The sequence below is a fragment of the Stigmatopora argus genome, chromosome 13 (genome assembly GCF_051989625.1).
Source record: "Stigmatopora argus isolate UIUO_Sarg chromosome 13, RoL_Sarg_1.0, whole genome shotgun sequence".
Lineage (NCBI taxonomy): Eukaryota > Metazoa > Chordata > Actinopteri > Syngnathiformes > Syngnathidae > Stigmatopora > Stigmatopora argus.
This window is the reverse complement of record NC_135399.1, coordinates 9280709-9301521: the sequence shown is the minus strand read 5'-3', so window position 1 is coordinate 9301521 and position 20813 is coordinate 9280709. Positions and strand designations below refer to the sequence as shown.

At 40.0% G+C, this 20813-nt stretch overlaps 1 protein-coding gene across 3 annotated transcripts in view; it reads right to left on the bottom strand.

Moving 5' to 3' along the window:
• sema5ba (sema domain, seven thrombospondin repeats (type 1 and type 1-like), transmembrane domain (TM) and short cytoplasmic domain, (semaphorin) 5Ba) overlaps positions 1 to 20813 on the bottom strand; it is an 86005-nt gene that overhangs the window by 48061 nt on the left and 17131 nt on the right. For 2 of the 3 annotated variants that reach the window (XM_077617092.1, XM_077617093.1), the window contains exon 1: positions 10072 to 10114. In XM_077617092.1, the coding sequence (XP_077473218.1) occupies positions 10072 to 10086 (15 nt within the window). In that variant the 5' untranslated portion in view covers positions 10087 to 10114. Of the gene's footprint in view, positions 1 to 10071; positions 10118 to 10184; positions 10285 to 12829; positions 13055 to 20813 lie in introns of those variants that run through there. The other variant, XM_077617094.1, reaches the window with a different exon arrangement.

The window sequence follows — 20813 nt, the reverse complement described above, 5'->3', positions numbered from 1 at the left end:
ACGGCAACGCACTCGTAACCGAACAAACAAATTTAAATTAACTTGGATTAATATATACAGACACTCAAACATATACGTTTAATGTAACTTTAAACAAAACTGAATTCTAATTTTGTTTTAATCTTTTTTACCTTCGTTCTGCGGGTTAGCTGTTTGCCACGCCTCCACCCTGACGTTCGCTATCGATGGGCTATTTGCTGTTGTATTCCCTTCAAAATATTCAAAAATCATGCACACAAATGTCCTCACAATAGGATAACGCACGACCACTTGCAAACGAAGTAGTCTTGAATGAGCGATCGCGGGAGGTAATGAAGTTTTATTCTGAGAAAGGGTGCCAATGGCTATCGGTGTTGTGTGCACGAGTATACTTCATTACCCAGAAATCCCTCTTTTTGCCCGCGCAAGCACGTTGTGCGTTTTCTGGTCCATGTGTAGGAGAAACTCGGGTGAATAAATCGTTCAGTGCTCGTAGATATCTGTTATACACGAAAGAGATGCGACAAAAAGACTACGCTACAATGATAAACAGCCTCTCACCTGGTTTTCTCGCATCTCGAATTTTTTCTCGTATCTAGAGCAAATTATTTGTTCGAAATTTTCCTCGTATCTCGAGCATCTCTTAGGTAGAGCTGCTCGTATGTAGAGGTACCACTGTACTGAACTGACTCCAATTTTGGAATCGGCATCCTAATTTTTGTTTTAATGACCACAAAACTAATGGAACAAATCATGTTTCCAACCAAGCAATATACAGTTAAGTAATTCCCTGCCGTTGACGGCAAAGTGAGTCCAATCCATTTTGACTGTCAGCAATCGACTCGGCCGCAGGTTAAGCAAGCGACTGAAAAGCAAACAACAAACCAACGAGGGACTGTTATTTTCTGTCATAGCAAGAATCGTTATTGATTTCCACGCCGCTCGCTGCGCTAAGGTATGGCGATCGATAGCCTGCAGTCATCTATGACGACTCCGTTCTCTATTAAGAAATCCATGACGTTTTTGCCACAACGGCGGAGGAGTTGAGGTGCATCAAATGTCTTTAAAGAGACTTTCTTTTTGGAAAACTCCAACCTAAAAGCAGCCATGGTGTAGGAGGAGACCAAGCGGTGCAGAAAAAGCGTGTCTCTCCGATCCCCTGGTGGGCAGCGGCGCTCCCACCTGAAGACAGGAAGTAGTAGTGCAGAGGTGAGGAGAGGAGCCCAGCGTGAGATGCTTCACTCGGCTGCCTCCCACTCAATGTCTGGCTCCACGGGGGACATTCTCTTCCTCCTCCTCCCCCTACTCCTCTTCCTCCTCCTAAACTGTACTCTATTGTACAACCTTCAGACTAGTGATCGACTAAGAGTCGCTCAGGCCGATTATCAAACCCGATATTTGGACATTTGACATATATCGATATCTGCCTTTTGGGAAGGAAATCAATTAAAAAGGGGATTATTTGGGCTCAGATGCAGCCGTGCTTCTCTTCTTTCTCCTGCCAGCTCGCTCCGGCTTTAACATAAACAACCGGCTGCTCGGTAAATCGAGGGCTTTGACGTTGTTGCGACTGCTAGGGTTCAATTCGCGGCGCCCTTTACTGATGATAAACATGCAGACGTAGAGAGACACACTAGCCCCAAATGTAACCCCTTAACAAATATAATTATATTGTACATTCAATAACATACGTCGGAAATTGGACGAATCCTGAATATATTTTTTAATAAATATATCTCATTTCTAGAGATTAGAATAAGAAGTAATTCAGGGCTTGGATTATTATTATTATTATTATTTTTAATTTTATTTTACACAGTTTCTTACACATTTACTGCAAATGAATATTGGCTCCAAATATCGTTTTTCGGCCTCCTCTAACTACTAATAATCGGTTTCGGTCCTGAAAAACCCATATCAGTCGATCCCTACTCCAGACACATCAGCCATAACATTTAATGACATTTAGTGGAAGTCTCTAGATCAGGGGTGTCAAACTGGGTTTGGTTAATTAATTCATGCTAACTAGATCTCATATGGGCCGGACCAGTTTATTTTTGGCCTAAAGCACATGTGTCAAAGTGGCAGCCCGGGGGCCAAATCTGGCCCGCCGCACCATTTTGTGTGGCCCGGGAAAGTAAATGATGAGTGCCGACTTTCTGTTTTAAGATCAAATTAAAATGAAGAGTATAGATGTATATTAAATTTCCTGAATTTCCCCTTTTTAAATCAATAATTGTAATTTTTCAATAATTTTTTTCTGTGTTTTTAGTTCAAAAATCATTTTATAAAATCTGAAAATATATATAAAAAAGCTAAAATAAACATTGTTTTAGATCTATAAAAACTGAATATTCAGGGCTTTTAATCCAGTTCTTTTAATCCATTTATAAAAAAAATATATCTAAATATTATTTCTAAAATGGTCCGGCCCACGTGAAATCAAGTTGACGTTAAAGCGGCCCGCGAACCAACCCGAGTCTGACACCCTTGGCCTAAAGAGTTAACTTACTTTCCACAATTGACGGTGCTAGACGTCCAATCCATTTTCACTGGGAGAATGATATGCTGTCAGCCTCTCCCAGTCAAGATGGATTAGACGTCTAGGGCCGTCAAGGGCCGCTAAAAACTTAAATCTACGCCCAATAGTACCATTAAGGTTGTGCTACATGCTTGAAAACATCTGAAAAGTCATTTTTCCATATTACCCAGAGTAATAATGAATATCATTATCACTTGTAGAGACCAATCTGTCAATATCTAGATCCCGCAGAACAACGTCTCCAGCATAATGAGACGCTTCCGCCCCGTTCTGATCGACGTCCGCGCTCACATCGTAATCGGTCGTAAATGACAAGTCAATTTTGCTCCCGCCCCGATCCACCCCATCCCACTCCGCCACCTCCCAACTTGGCAGGCGCCAGCGCCGTCCTTTCAAAGGTCAGGCGGCGACATTTGATTTGACACGGCAACTGCCACTTTCTCGCTCAAAATGTAAATATCATCAGGCTGAAATCCAAAGTTGAATAAAAAAAGTGCCTAACCTGGCTTATCTCTGCACGCATCTAACCGACGTGAATCATTTTGCCGCTAATGTACGGCGCTGCGTTAAACGTGACATTCTTCCGTTTCCTCGGAGGACGTATCAATAATTAAATCTACCGACAAATTGAAGCGCAAGGGTGTGAGTGAAATGAGCCGTCGGCTGCCAGAGACACTCGGCTTCGAGTTTTTAGGCCTTTTTTTCCATTTCTCTCAGGATTTCACAACTGACTGACTGCAGCTGCATGTCCTTGTGCACAAGGATAGAAGCCGACAGGAGGTCCAGGAGGAAAGGCTTCAGGGAAATATTTACCGTACTTTCAGGACTAAAAGGCACACTTTTTTTTCATAGTTTGGTAGGGCCTGCCAATAAAATAGTTTTTTTTAGCTACAGTTATGAAAAACTGTTATGTTTACATATATACATATATATATATACATACATATACATACATATATATATATACATACATATATATATATACATACATATACATATACATACATATATATATACATACATATACATATACATACATATATATATATACATATACATATACATACATATATACATACATACATATATATATACATACATATACATATACATACATATATATACATACATACACACATATATATATATATATATATATACATATACATACATATATATACATACATATATATACATATATATATACATACATATATATACATATATATACATACATATATATATACATACATATATATACATACATATATATACATACATATATATACATATATATACATATATATACACATATATACATACATACATACATACATACTTGTATACATATATACATACATATATACATACATACACATATATACATACATACACATATATACATATATATACACATATATATACATATAGCCTATCAAAGCCAAATATAGACCGTTTGCAGGGGACACCCTCAATTGATTTCCAACCAATTGCAGGGCACAGACAACCATTTGCACTCGCACTCATACCTGGGGGTAATTTAGAGTGTTTAACCAGCCTACATTGCCTCTTCTGGGGATGTGGGAGGAAACTGGCGTACCAGGAGAAACCCCACGCAGGCACGGGTAGAACACCACCAAAATTGGCTTCTCAACTAACCCTGAGACCTTAAAGGAGACATTTCAGGACCTGAAGCAAAGATCTAATGGAAAGACGGGAGGACCTCCACCTCAGGCTCAGAGGGAGTCCTGAGCACAGACTGACACAGCTGAAACAATATCTCAATTTATTTGACCTAAATAGTTTCCAAACATTCTCAAAGACGTCCTGCTGCTCAGGACCTTGACGTGAGGATCACTTCCTGTTTCCACGATGAGACCAAGGCCAGAGGTTGGGATGAAACGCAGTGAGACCCGGAGCATTTCCTCACAGCTGTGAGTTTTAAAGTCTTTCATGTAGTTTGACATTGGTAGGTTAACACACAAATGTCCAACTTGGGGAACAGTTGCCAGATCTGGCCCGCCACATCACAAAAAATACTGATACTGTACGTTTTATACTGTATTTATATACATACTTTGCAGAACAGAGAGATCATAAAAGTCAATATAGTCTATAGGTCTAAGTCTATATTCTGTGCTGCGCAACTTATTTGCCAAAAATGGTTTTCGCTCGTATACAGCTGAAATGTTGGGTAGCTTTGTTCAAATTGAACATGCCAATGTTCTATTTTTCCCACGTGAATACATTTCCAAGGTTCGAATAGAGACTTGGTATCAGCAGATCAACAAATTCAGGTGACTGGGATTCAAAATTATGCAAAACGCACATCCCTCGTCTATAGTCTATTTCAGGTGTCTCAAACCGATTCCGCCGAGGGCCGCAGTGGGTCCTGGTTTTTGTTCCAACCGATCCAGTGCCGACATTTTAACCAATCAGGTGTCTTCTAAAATAAGTAGCACCTGGCTGCAATCAACTGATTAACTGATTACACTTGCAAAAGGTATCCTCTTGTTGAGTTGGAATGAAAACCTGCACCCACTGCGGCCCTTTGAGGACCGGTTTGAGACCACTGGTCTATATGATTACAGAAATACTCTATTTTCCCCCCTATAGGGCGCAACTAACAGACTTTTCTCAAAACCTGTCATTGCCTCTTATATTTGGATCAATATTAGTAAATCATTGTATGAAATTCCCTTTAACACAGCTCCATCGAGTGGATGTGTAACAACTCCTAACCACTACAATTACTACTACTACTACTACTACTACTACTACTACTACAGCTCTATCTATTGGATGTATATAACAATCCCCTACTACTATCACTACTACTACCACAGAGTTGTATATTCTGTTGCGCCTTATAAAATATGGTACAAACATTTTGTTAAGGTTTGCATTCGGGGCCATGTTTATTGACGTGCAACGCAAATTCTAGATTGGCCGACAAACAAGCCCAAAAATGTGCCACGTTGCGATTGCACCAGCAGGCTATTTATCTCCCAAGCAAAAACAGACCACCACAAACACGTCACGTTATCAACGATCACCCGATGAGATCCCGGGAGTTTGGACTGTTGACGCCCGAGATGATCTGAGCAGCACGTGTGACGGGAAAAACAAGATGAGACCCAGATACGGACGAGGCAACGCGTAGACATTCCGGCTCCCTTTTTTTCTTGGTCTTGTTATTATCCGAGCTAGGATTATCTGTCGGACCCTCACGCTCCAGACGACACAAACAAACAAAGCAGATTGGAGATTAACGACTTCTAAAGCAAAACGCACGCAGGTTGATGAAATGGAAATCGTCACTGAAGCAATAAGATTTGATCATGCCTGGACCAGATGCCGGTCCATACTTTCTACTTTTACACATTCAATGTCAAACATTTCTGAGGCTGAAATGCAACTTTTTGGTATCAACTGCTGTTTGGTATAGAAAATACACATTTCTGCTGTAACAATGTGATCAATCAATTGTTATAGTTCTGAACAATCTATCCAACATTTTGCGCTGCAGTACGAATACAACCTTTGGTGAACTAGTACTACATATTTGTGGATAGAAACTCGTATTTATGGCCAAATATTTCAGCGCGAAATACAATATTTTATTGTGTCCTTTTTTGCTGTTGTTGAACAGAAAGTGTAACTAGGATTTTGTGAATATTCTTTGGCGTTTACTCAACAAAAATTGCTTATTTGTGCCAAAATGAACAGAAGATGCAATAAAATGACCCCAAAATTGCCGTGACCTGGAACCGAACCCTGAAAATCCCCAGAAAGAACTCTGAAATGAAGGAGAGTTTATTCATCAATATGAAAGAATTGGGACGCAATTTATCTAGAATTTACATTCTCCATTTAGAAGTGATGTTTCCTTAAAACACTCACATAAAAACAATTTCAATTCACATCATTCTTTGTCTGTCATTTATAGCGGTAGACATCCAATCCATTTGGGCCTCTCCCTTTTTCATTGGATCTGAGACATCTCCATTTCTTTCAATGCAAACATTGCAATTTGACTTAATAAAAGCTGTTTATGACACATTTATGTTTACGACTGCTCCTTCGCCATTCGGGATCGAATCAACAGTGTCAAAATATCCAATGTGATGAATAGCCGTTGTTATGATGACGCTATTTTGATCATGATTGTTATGACTTCCCGTTAGGATCTGAACACGAGCGTTTATGCAAAGACGCAATAAATGAGAAACGCATAAACGCTCATTTTCCTCTTTTGCTCCTGTCATCCACTTAAAGCCCCCCCCTACCCCCTTCATCCTTCCCACACACAGACATATACCGTATACCTCCCACTACCTTCCTCCTGCTGTTCTACAGCGGTGAGGAAGACGAGCAGGGAGGATTTGCGAGTGGGTAGCCTAGTCAGCGGGCGCAGGCGGGACGGTGCGAGTGGGCGGCAATCAGGCACCAGACCGACGACTAAAAGCGGCGCCGGGCTGCATCCCACGCAGCAGCAACATGGAGAGGACTTACATTAAAAAGAAAAAAAAACACTGGGGACGTCTGAGTGGGAGCCGAGTGGTGCATCACAGACCGATATTACTGAAATTACCGTTTAGAATATTCATAATAGCTGTAATGGAGAAAAATGATTTCCAAATTAAAGTATTTGATCGTAGTAAATCATTTGTTTAAGAGTTATCCCTTACAGGGTACTCGTTTAAGTCAATGGCTGCTATTAGACGTCCAATCCACTTTAACTGGGAGGAGCCAATGACTGAAAGTGGATTGTACATGTTGAAAGGCATACATTTTTTCACATTATGCACGACAGACCTTCACAATAAAATCCAACAGCGCATACAGATTGCGCATGGGGACACCCTGAATCGGTGGCCAGCCAATCGCAGGGCATGAGGAGACAGACAAGCATTCCCGCTCACAATTTAGAGTGTCCAATCAGCCTATGATGCATGTTTTTGGAATGTGGGAGAAAACTGGAGTACCCGGAGGAAACCCACGCAGGCCTGGGGAGAACATACAAACTCCACACAGGTGTACCGAACTGGATTCGAACCCATCTATCTATATAGAGCAAGGGTGTCAGACTCGGGTTGGTTCGCGGGCCGCGTTAACGTCAACTTGATTTCATGTGGGCTGGACCATTTTAGATATAATATTTAGATTTTTTTAATAAATTGATTAAAAGAACTGGATTAAAATCCCTGAATATTCAGTTTATATAGATCTAAAACAATGTTTATTTTAGCTTTTTTAAAATATATTTTTAGATTTTACAACATGATTTTTGAACTAAAAACACAGAAAAAATGGATTAAAAAATTACAATTATTGATTTAAAACGGGGGGAAAAAAATCAGGAAATTTAATATACATCTATACTCTTCATTTTAATTTGATCCTAAAAAAGAAAGTCGGCACTCATGATTTTCTCTCCCGGGCCACACAAAATGATGCGGTGGGCCAGATTTGGCCCCCGGGCCGCCACTTTGACACGAGATAGAATAAAAAACTAAAATAACTATAATAAAAATTCTGTATGCATACTAATAGCTTAAGTGTTCTTATTACATTCATAGAGAAAGAAGCAACTTTGGAATCAATGTCCACTGTCCCTGAAAGGGTTAAAAATCAAAGAGCCCCAAAATGGCTTACATTTGGCACAAGAAGGTTGAGATATTTCTCTGTAGCGATGTACTTTTTATTTTTATACATTCACGAACGACTGTGCGTGCTGCCCTTCATTCACTGTGTGTGCTGCTTGAGTGAGTGTTTAATTTCTCACAGTGATTAGCTTTTCAGTCAGCGTCTTCACTTGCCTGCTTGCTAATTCTGTGAACCGACAGGTGAACTCCCAAGGGCCTCGCCTCACAGCCCCCCGAACCGGGCCCCGCCTCTAGCGTCATCCATCCTTCACCCCCCCCTCATCAACAACAGCAAAATAACCTGTGACCCACCACGTCCGGGTAGGGAGGGCTTCTGGTTACGTGTGGGAGCCGGATTGTTCCAGAATGTCTGAACGAATGCGTTGGCCGTGACATGTGCACGTAGGTGGACAAAAACACTCGCGCGCACACAAACAGATGCCCACGGGCACAAAGAATCAGTCGCAAGTCCAAACAAAAGTGTATTTAAATATTCAAACATCCAGATGCACAAAGGTACAAATACGCATGCTCAGACACAAGGACACACGTAACACTCCCCCCACTCATAAACAAAGAACAGCTTCCGCAAAGCAATAAAATGGCCAGAAATTCTCATCTCATCTCATTTTCTGAACTGCTTTATCCTCACTAGGGTAGCAGGGGGTGCTGGAGCCTATCTCAGCTGACTTCGGACCAAAGGCGGGGGACATCCTGAACTGGTGGTCAGCCAATCACAGGGCACAAGGAGACAAACAACCATTCACGCTCACACTCATACCTAGGGGCAATTTAGAGTGTCCAATCAGCCTACTATGCATGTCCTTGGAATGTGGGAGGAAACTTGAGTACCCGGAGAAAACCCAAAAAGGCCCGGGGAGAACATGCAAACTCCACACAGGTGGACCAACCACTGTGAGGCCAACGCGCTAACCACTCATCCACCGGGCCGCCGCGGCCAGGAAATTGTTTTCTATAATTATCTGACTGACATTTTACCTCTCAGTGATTTTACAAAGTCAAGCAAACAATTATACTCCGACTTTAATTGTGAAGTGTGGGATGTCCAAACTGAATGTTGCGTAGTTGCTGTCAGACTTTTTAAAAATTTTAACTCAGCAAGTAACAGCTACTTTGAAAATAAAGGGAAAAATGGAACCACAAACATTCCGCTTCAACACAATACCCTTCAGAGTAGAGGTCCAGGAGGAATTAATTAACACCCATCCTGTGATTTGTAAATTGACACAATAAAATGCCTTTTGGGACACTACTACAACAACAACAAAAATCAAACTTCCAGCTCAAACTTGGTGTTCTTTGACGACAACAAAAAAATGTCACAATCAATGTCAATCATCTAGATGCCCCCCCAATAAATAGCAAACAACTGCACAACATAGTCAAATCATGTGACCTCTCTAAGCCAGTGAGAAAGAAGATGATCCTACTTGCTGGTGGAAAAATAACAAGGGATAAAGGGCTGGAAATAAAACCACAATGGATGAAAATATGCTCTCCAAATATCCATTATGACACGGATAATCACAAAAGGAGGACGGGACCATAACGAGACTCAGGGCTTGGGAAAGCGAAACATCATTGATATGCTTTTAGTGCTGGGGAAGAAAGACCCTGTAAGTCGTGAAGGCTGTGAGATAGGAGAAAGTGTGGATCATGTTGGATTTCACTGTGTGAAGTAGGCAGTAGAAAAGGAGTGTTTGGGAGTATTACTATATGGTACACTGGTAAGAGAGTCAGAAAAGCACTTGGGCAATACTAAGTTGTTGTATTGATTGTAAAGATGGAGGCAAGGTTGCTACATACACTCGTACTCTAGGTGGTGGTATGCACCTAATCGTTACTTGCAATCCACCGTTAATCAAAAGAAGATGATCCTACCTGGATCAAGGACATGTTGCTGAGATCCAACCTGAACAAGAAGTTCCTGCAAAAGAGGAGCACGTGTATGATTTAGCAATGCACGTGCATGTTTGCACAAGTTTGCGTCTTACCTGGCGCCAACAATGAGTTCGTTCCTGGCCAGGTCAAGGGTCAAATGGGAGAAATCCCGTACGCCGGTCCACATGAATGTGGACATCCATGGATTGAGCACTGAGGGGAAGGCAAAGTATTAGAAGCATATTTTAGCATATCTGATCTGCATGTACTCGAAGCAATATCAGGAAATTATCATATACTTTAGCGTAGCATAACTAGTCGGGGCGGGTGTGAAGTGGTTTGACAATTATCACAGCGTAGCACTAGACTTCATGTCGTGTTTTAATAGAGTTTGAATACAAAGTGAGCGATCCAAGGGACTATTTAAGCTCTAATTAAGAGAGCCCGCCCCTTTCTGTTCCTCTTAAAGCGACAGTAAACATCCGTCTGGTGAGAATTCCTACAGTGAGAAACGACAGACATTTATCCTCCTGCTTACAAGCCTTTTTATTTGCACCACCTGTTCAAGCCCCTCGTAAGCGGCCCACAGCTGGGACTGTAAAGCCACCCGGTCTCCCCGCATTAACACCAACCCCCCCCCCCCTCCTCAATGTTGATTTTCAGGCTAGGGTGTTCTGATTTTGTGTGGTGTAGACGCAAAAATTTACAACCATTTAAAACACTTTGAGTATAAAAATTGGATTTGGTCTTCAAAAAGTATTTTTTCAAACTTGAGTCTTGAAAAAGAGAGTGGTCGTCTTATAATCGGGGTCATCTTATATTCGGGCCAATACGGTATATAGTTTTGATCCATGTAGATTGTGGTCAGATCCTGCTATTGTGTTTCTAAGCGACACTAACTAACTGTTCAGGATGCAAGGCGAGTCACTCAACAGCATCAAAAATCCAAATGTTTGTCCGTAGCCACACACGCTCCTCGTTTAGCGTCGGCATGCTAATGTAGAGTGTTGCAATGAAATTCAGGATTTATGGGAATGATTTCCTCCCCGACTGTCTGGCTACAAAGACTGTTGCGATGGTTAAAACGAGGCCTTCTCAGTCAGAAATGAAGGAAAATAGCGACAGGAAAAGTTGACTTTGACGGAAGCGTGGCGTCAGCCGCGTCAGTGTCGATCGCTGTCGATGAGGGACTTATTAGGAAGTATCAACGGTTCAATCTTCCAAAGCCGGCTTCTCCACGTTCACCTTTCCCACTTGTAGGCGATAAATCCCGTCGCGGCCGCTCAAGTCAGATGATTGATGGGCCGCGAGCGCTCGGCTCAGGCGGCGGTTCCAATTAGGGCTGCCTCGGTAATCAAGACTGAAGACGGAAGAAGGCCGCGGTGCGATGTGTTATTGTTGTTTATCCTGCTCGGTTATTACCCGAGCGCTCGGATCACAAACTGATGCAAAACGTCGGGGATAGAGCGGGGCGCAAATTAGATTTGTAGAGCCGAGAGATGGGGATTTTGCAAGAATAGAAAAAGAAAGGAGAAGAAATATCTGGGATTGTTTCTGTACTCAAGGGAGTTTGCCACCGGGAGTTGGAGTGAGATGACACGCTGTTATTCATCAAATTATTTTGCTATTCATGTTCTCCAAAAGGTGGAATTAAAGCAAGTGCGACCTTCTTTTGTTTCAATCTGAAGAGGAACATTGTCTTCATTTTGAAGGATACTGTCGCATGCAAAGGAGCGAAGATTATCAGATCAACTAATCAAACCCGTGACCGGACGTTTCGTCAAAAGACGTTTGGTCGAGCGGACGTTTGGTCGAGCGGACGTTTGGTCGAGCGGACGTTTGGTCGAGCGGACGTTTGGTCGAGCGGACGTTTGGTCGAGCGGACGTTTGGTCGAGCGGACGTTTGGTCGCCGGGTTCGCTCGCTGTCAAATTACGACAGAGAGTTTACTGTTGATATTTTGATATTAGATATTTAGAAATTAAACTCACTCTCTCATGATTATAATTTTGAGAGCTAGTTTCAACAGTAACAACTCGGCGCCCAAACGTCCGTTCTACCAAACGTCCGTTCTACCAAACGTCCGTTCTACCAAACGTCCGTTCTACCAAACGTCCGTTCTACCAAACGTCCGTTCTACCAAACGTCCGGGGACCAAACGTCTTTCGACGAAACGTCCGAGTACCAATGAAACCTGGTGGCTAAAAAAAACATAAAAACGGGTACTCTGAGGAAAAAAAATCCCCCAGCAAATCCCTTTTTTTCCTAGCTCACTTGAATCTTTCTTATAGTTGAGTTTTATGGCAGAAGCGAAGTCACAACACAACAGCCAAAAACAACAAAACAATTTGTGCGTGTTTGCTCACATTCCACTCGCCTCCAATTCACAGCTGCTTTGGTTCTAGTCGCACTCTGACGCTGCCAAATCGTGATCTAACCAATCGCAAGACACCAGGACACAAACAACCAATCCCACTGACCCTTACATCTAGGGACAATTTAAAGTGTCCAACCCGTCTACCATGCATGTTTCTGGAGGAAACCGAAGAACCCGGAGAAAACCCAGGCGAGCCTGGAGCGATCATACAAACTCCACACAGGAAGGTCGAAACCCTCCGGGAATGGAACCCTCAATCTCAGCTCTGTGAGGCAGATGTGCTAACCACTCAATCATCGTGCCACCAAATGAAATTCTTACATTAGGAAAATAAATAAAAAGCAATTGTTGACACTTGATGAAAAATGGCTGCCTAACCGACCTTGAGTGGACACTTTGGGGTGCTCCGTCTTGGAGCACTCGGGCGGAGCCAGCGGCTGGAAAAGCGACGCCGTCGGGAACGCCCACGCGGCGTCGGGATGAGTCGTCGCCGACGGCGTCGTCGCCATCGTCGGGTCGATGAGGAGGAGGAGCCTCAGCAGGAGGAGGCCGGCCATGGACGTTGTCATGGTGACGACCGCTCCTTCAACCGCCAAGTGGGGCACAGCTGTCCAAAAAAGACAATCATAATATTTATGACGATCTCAGTCATCTTTTCATGGTTTTATGAAGAAGCAACCTGAAAATTCCCCACCAATCAACAGCAGGTGACCCCAAAAAATGCTCGAAAAATTCCCAAAACAAGTGGATGTCACCCAATATCAACAGGAAATGACCTTGAAATGCCTCAAATCAATACGAAGTGACTTGTAGGAGTTTATCGACCAACAGAGCAATCCTTCCTCCCTCTATTTCCCCAGAAATTGCATTTAATGATTGTTTGAGCTGTCGTAAAAGGGAAAAAAAAAGTCTTTTGTCAAGAGAGTATGTTTTTTTCTCTTTGTTAATTGGTCGAAAAACGCTCTCTTTGTTGAAGCTGACACAAAATGGTGAAATAAGAATCCATTCTTTCATTTTTTATGCTATTTTGTGGCTCAGTCAAAGTGCCTTCCAGCAAGTGGGCTACAAAAGAAGAAATAATTTAAACCACCCAAAAGATAGGAGTATATGAATTGAAAGTATCAAAATAAATAAATAAAACTATGTTAAATGAAAGTGGCCGCAAAACAGGTATTTTAATTGTTGGAGAAAAACATGCGATTGGCTGGTGTGTACCATGTCTGCCCACTAGTTAGATGGGATAAGCTCCAGCACCCCCACGACCATCATGAGGATAAGCAGGGCATGAATGAATGAAGGAAAAAATGTCATGAATAAAATACATGACAAAGATACTAATCACAGCAAAACAATTAATTGAGTGGCAGGAATGATAATTATGAGATTATTGTATAAATTAAGCAAGTAAAAGCTCCCAAAAGGAAATTTAATTACAATGCCAAGGTACTTAAATAGCAACACTATGCTCAAGTCCAAGAAAAGATGATTTCCTTAGATAACAGTAATAAAAAGCTAATAATAATTAAAAACTTTTGAGAGTATATCTCGAATAATATCTAAAAAACCAATAGGCTAATTAGCGCTAAAGGAAAAAGCCTTAACTCCTGGAATCCAGAATTAAATAAATATATTTGAAAAAACATTTTTAAAAGGAATACCCATGAGTATCAAAATACAACAAAATAAAAATTCATATATCAATATATAAAATAACTAAGAAAAACGATTTGCTATCTTAAATGGTCTGAATAAAAACGGATTTGTCAACAATTGGGAAAAACCTGGCAACAAGCCCTCAAAAATCAAATAATAACGCTCCTGAGCTAAATATAAGTTCCGACAATCAAATCGAGACGGTTCCTCGAGTGATGAGGACACATGCGGTGTGATCGAGCAGAAAGATGTCAAAACATAGAGAAAAGCAAGGACGCAGCACAAAACATGGGGAAAAGCTAACAATGCCTTTTGTTCCAACAAAGATCATTATCAAACAAATACAATCCCGGGAGGTTAATTTGAAAAGGCAAACGAGGAGATTTGCAACAAAAAGTGACATCACCAGCACGTGGCGTTCCTTCGACAACTTGCAATCGACTACTCAAGCTCTGAAGTGCGTTCCTCACTAATGCGTCCATCAATAAAAATAAAAAAAATCATCATGGTTAAGCTGCAAATAGAGCAATAAAAAAAAGAAACATCACAAAAAAGTTGCATTTAAAAATCAATACAAGCTTTCATTATAGCTGCTGCTTGTGGGTAGAATGCACTTGGACTAAAACAATGTGATGTTTGAATACACAATAATTAAATATCAAATGGTTCAAATGGGGGAAAAATTATCACAAAATCATTACTTTAAAACAGAAGTTTAAAGCATGGCTGAATGGCTTTTTGTGGCTTTAAATATGATACATGTCTACTTTTGATTAACATGCCTACCACATTTTTTATGTGTAACTGGCTTTAAGCATTTAATTGTCTAATAATTCAATTCAAACAACAATGGGCAACCTCGCATGTTTTCAGTCATAGCTTCAAAGACTTTTGTGCGTCTACTTAAGGTAGAAGTGTCCACCATATTTCATGTAACAAGTTAAGGGGCTGAATTTTCAACAAATTGAAGGACCCCTGAAAATATTCAAAATGCCCCCAAAATGTTCAGGTGTAACTTCATTTAAAAAAATGTGGGTCTATCATAGACATCCCTCCCAAATTCTGTATTTAGGGGTTGAATTTTCAAAATAATCATCAGCTGAGATGGGTTTTTTTATGTACCGTATTTTAGGACTATAAGTCGCACTGGCGTGAGTTCAAGTAAAATTTTAGGGAGGGCATTTTGTTTTTAAAATTTGATCAGAAACCATGAAAAAACATACTTTAAAGTAAAAATAGTTCGACGGGGAACAACAGGCCAAATAGAGACCTGTAAATATAACATTTACATTTTTTTTGATAATTATAGCATTAAAAAACCAACATAACAGGCTTTCAGGGCTCAGAGAGGAAAAAACATGTATAAGTCGCACTTGAGTATTAGTCGCAAACTATGAAAAAAGTGAAAAATATAATATTTGGTGGAGTCATCAGACTTGACGGCCATGCTGAATCATCAAAACATGTGCTTATAATTTAGCCTTTTCTGGTCTCTTTAGTAGGACGCTAGCATTGGATACTATTTGGTAGTGATCTGACAATTGGGAAATTTCATTATGACTCTAAAATGTCCAATTCTAAACGATAGACATCCCGTGTGTTCCCTGATGTAACAACAAACACTTGCGCTACACAAAGTGAAAATGAGGTTAGGGCCGCCTGTTGCTTTAAAGGTCTGAAACATCGTCAAGGTAACGAGCTGATCTGTCGTTCTTTTATTTTAAGAAAATCAATCTAAGTCCAGATGGCAGCCACTAAATCAGAGGAGCGAAGCCTCTCACAGCGACTGCCAGCGCGTTACCACGGCAACGCGGAGATCAGCGTCGCCATCCAGGTCGAGTGCGTGCGAGCGCTCCGCGATCTGCTTGGATGGCGACGGGCCAGGAGAACTTGGGGTGGCCTTGATTGCGGAGGTTTTTGGTGGACACCCCTCAAATTGGCTCTTTCGGTTTGATTTCTACTTCCATTCTTTGATTGGCAGAGGTCGTCACATTTGAAGACAAAGTTGTGATCTTATAGCAAAAAGAATCATAAAGATAAAATAGAGGGGGCCTTATAATATACAAGTCATTTTTATAGGGAAATATGTTTTTTTAACTTGATAAAATGTGTCATTTAATAATGGAAACCAGGTTTTTATTACCAAAAAGAAAAAAAATGTACTATCACTAAGAGGACAAAACCATCATCTTAACATGTATAACTTGATTGCGGGGAAAAAAGTAACCTTTTTTTAGGAGTAAATCAAAGTCATTTTTGAACGTATAATTAATGTGAAAATAGTATATAATGTATACTATTTAATGTAATAATATAAAGAAAATGTTCAAGGGTTTTTAGCACAAAGGTGATGCATTTTAAGCAAGAAAAAATATGTATTTTTTAAAAATAAACAAGAAAAACATATATCAAAGTTGTTGTTTTTAAGATAAATGTAATTTTCTGGAAAAAGGTTGTATATTTATCGTTAAAAAGTTGTAATTTTAGGAAAAAAATAGTATTTTTACTCTACATAAAAATCATAATAAAAGCATAACTTTATAGTTCTTATGAAGGACAAAGTTTACATTAAGCAAAATAACAAAAAATCTATTAATTATCTGAACATTATGAAGACAACGGTCACAGAATTTCAATTTAAAAAGAAATTGTCATTGAAAAGTTATCCAGCAAGAAAGAACAAAATTTTAGTTTAAGTTAAAACCTCAAGCCAAAGTTCCTCCAAGACGAAAAGTAGTAATTTAGAAGACAATTATCTTCAATGCTGGAAACTTTTCACTTGTTTCATTGCCTCGTACTCCTTATCCCGTTTCCAAATTAAATGTATTTGCTCAGAATTTACGCCTCCCGAAGGGAGAGCGTCTGACATTTACGTTGCTCTTTCATGCTCTGGCATCAATGGCACATCCCCACTGGTGCACCCCCGTCGTGGTAATTAAAGGTCCGGCGCGCCTAATGGAATTCAAAATCAGGCCAAGGGTTATCATCGCTGCCTCTCAGGCGAAAAAAAAGAAGAAGAAAAGGCCACAAAAGTAAATTATTGGTGGATAGAAAATGATGTCATAGAGCACTGGAGGTTTGTATTGGAGGCCCAAAACTGCTAATCCTTCAAGTATGGATTTATTTTTGCTGGTTAACAAATTTTGTGGATCTGCCGATACCGAGTCCCGATCCGATACATCGGAAATGTATTAAGAGTGAAAAAAATAGCACATCCCCCAAAAAAGTTTTACCCCAAATTTGACGCTATACAAGATTAAAGCCATATCAGAGGGTTATTAGTGAAAACCTTTTCATTTTCTGCCAAATCAGTTAAGCCATACCTTTCAAATTATGTTTTCCCATATTGTTTTTTATCATTAACAACTTTTGTACGTGAGAAAAATGTTTTTTGTAAAAAACGAAGTCGTCTTCTCCATTTCGGCTCTAATCCAGATCGTCTCGGTCACTGGTAGCAGACGAAAACGTCATCGTCAATTGCCAATGTTGTCATGCTTTGAGCAGTCACTTCTGCCTCTTCACGAAATAAATAAATATAGCGCGTCAGCAAGCAATGTACCCAGAAAGCCAAGCTGTCAGCGTCATACAGCGACATTTACAGAATCTTGAATTAAGTGCATACAAAAAGATGGATCGATTGGGCACTCTGTTGACTTTGCGGAAAATTTGAGACTTTTAAGTGCGCCATATGTGAGTAAATATGTGCCAGGTTGAATTAGTACTGTTTATTATCACTTAAGGGGAATTGCAATCATTAATAAGGGGAGCAACTGGCCGAGGTTGACACATATGGTTGAGCAGCAACAAGAGATTACTTGTACACAATTGGTTCTGATCAATAAACCAATGTAAAAAATAGTCCAATGAGCTCTCTTGATTGTGATTTTCTTGACTTTCATGCTCTCCTAAGTTTGTTTCACTTGTTAAACTATAAATATACGGTATATAGAACTGTAAATATTTTTTCTGTAGTATACCTTTGAAATATTTTTTAGCTTGTAGCCTTTAACTCTTTCACTGACAGTTATAGACATAAAATCTCTTTTAGTTTTAAAAGCCTGCATGGAGGGATCATGTTTCACTGCCACTGACCGCTTGTTAAAATGTATATTTCAGCAGAAAAGTGAAGTATCTGTGCTTAACAAGACTCCACTTCAACCTCCCTCATCTTTCTGTCGAGCATCGCCGGCCAAAACGGTGTCCGCGTCCTGGCCGTAAAATGGCAGGCGGCATTAATTTTAACGGCGGTGATTAAAAGCCAGTGCGGGTGTTTTTCTTTCTTGTAAAGTTGCCGTCGGCCAAGCTTTACGGCCCAAAAAGTTCGGCAGGGCAATATGCCTAGACTTACTTACACTCCGTTTAAAATACTAGCGAATAGTTGCAAACCAAAACAGCAGCATACATACTCTTATAATAGAATTAAAATAAGGATGGTCATTGCATATTAGAGATGGCCCAGAAGCCATTTTCAGACGATCGGAATTGGGTAAAAAAAATGAGATTTTTAAAATGTATTCATTTATTTTGAAGTATTAACGCATTGACTGCTATATAGATGTCCAAACCAATTTGACTAGGAGGCCTGGCAGTAACCACTCAATCGCTACAAGTTCAACGGCAATAAAACATGATCCCTCAATAACGTATTTTTTTACAGAATGTAAGGATGACGTTTAACAGCTTAGCGCACACAAAAAAACGGTTCAAAATAAAAGCATGTGATGTCAACATGCAAATGCATAATGTAGTTACTGACATATTTCAGATTCTACTCTAATTGCTACAAGCTCAATGGCAATAAAACATGATCCCTCAATAACGTAATTTTTACAGAATGTAAAGTTGACGTTTAACAGCTTAGCGCACACAAAAAACGGTTCAAAATAAAAGCATGTGATGTCAACATGCAAATGCATAATGTAGTTAGACTGACATATTTCAGTATCTACTCTGATCGCTACAAGCCCAATGGCAATAAAACATGATCCCTCAATAAAGTATTTTTTACAGAATGTAAAGTTGACATTCAACAGCTAAGCGCACGTACTAAAAAAAGGTTCAAAATAAAAGCATGTGATGTCAACATGCAAATGCATAATGTAGTTAGACCGACATATTTCAGATTCTACTCTAATCGCTACAAGCTCCATGGCAGTAAAACATGACACCTCAATAACATTTTTTACAGAATGTGGAGGTTAGAATATCGCATATCGGCAATAATTTTATGAGACAATACATGGCCTCTTAAAATCTGTTATCGCGACAGGCCCAAGTGGGCGGACCGCCACATGGTCTGTGTTGATTTGCACGCCAGATTCCTGGCATGCTCCATGTCGGGAAGCCAATAGGGGTGTCAGAGTTATCTGCCGTTATCGCAGCAGACGTCGTCGCTGCCCCCGATACGCGTTGCTGAGACGTACCGACTCCTTTAAGGGGTCACAAACACGTCTGTGAGGCGTTTTGGGGGAATGTTGCATTCAAGGTCTCACTTTGTAAAAAGACATTTATTGTTGTGGACTTTAGCAGTATGCTGGTTTTTGGGTCTCCAAAGTATGATAACAAGTACTTTATTTGGGCATAGAGGGGATCAGGGGAAGGAAACCGGAGTACCCGGAGAAAACCCACGCAAGCCCGGGGAAAACATGCAAACTCCACATGGTGAGGATGGACCTGGGATCGAACCCTGCACCCCAGAACTGTGAGGCCAGCGAGCTAACCAGTGGGAGGGAAATTGATCATGAAAATACTGATTGACGGCAATAAATGTTCCATCAATTTTAATTGGGTTGGCCTGGAAGCAATTTTTCAATCGCTTACGCACCCTTTCAGCACAACAACAATGTTAAAGTTGACAAAATTGTGCAAAATGTTGTATTTTGGCCCCCCAAAAATGCAACAATTTGATCACTAAAAGCTGTTTAACCACAAAAAATGCCATACTTTGCCCTAAAATGCCATGTACTGTCAGAAAATGGATATTTGTGAGCTCAAAAATGCTATGTTGGACAAGCTAAGTCTACTATTTGTGAATTGAATAACAATATCATTGAACTAAAAGTCATATTTAAGCACGAAAATGATATATTTGAGACATATGGTCACAGAAATACAACAAAAAGATATATGCAAGGTGTCCTTTTTGCATTATCCTCAAGTGTTTGTACATTAAATAAGAAACAGGCAAAAAAGCATGACATCCCATCCAACATTTTTTGTTTTTTATCTAAAATTGCTCTTTTTTTTTTCACTTTTTAAAAATAAACTTGTTTGTTTTCATTAAACCAATATTTTTTTTAAATAGATGTCTTTTTAATTAATTTTAGCTACCTTTTATGCTTCATTTTATAGTTTTGTTCAGATTTTTGTCTTTCATTTTGCCATTTTAGTACAATATTTATTTGATATTTTTTTAGGCTCTTTGGTAAAAAAAAAGTTCATATTTTCTTTGCATTGACATTGTAATTTCCAATATTTTACCTTATTGCTGAGCTGTCTTACTTGAGTTATAATATTAAAATATTTTTCAAAACATTTAAGAATTTCAGATTCCCACATAATTTTTCATCTAAAATATGAAAAGGGGTCATAAAACCCTAAATGGGTGAAAAAAAAAAGTAATAATGTTGAAAAAGGTACGTGATGGGTGCAACTGGAACCCTCGAGACGGTGTCGGCTGTTTGATTGTCCTTCAGCCGTCCAATTGCCTTTGA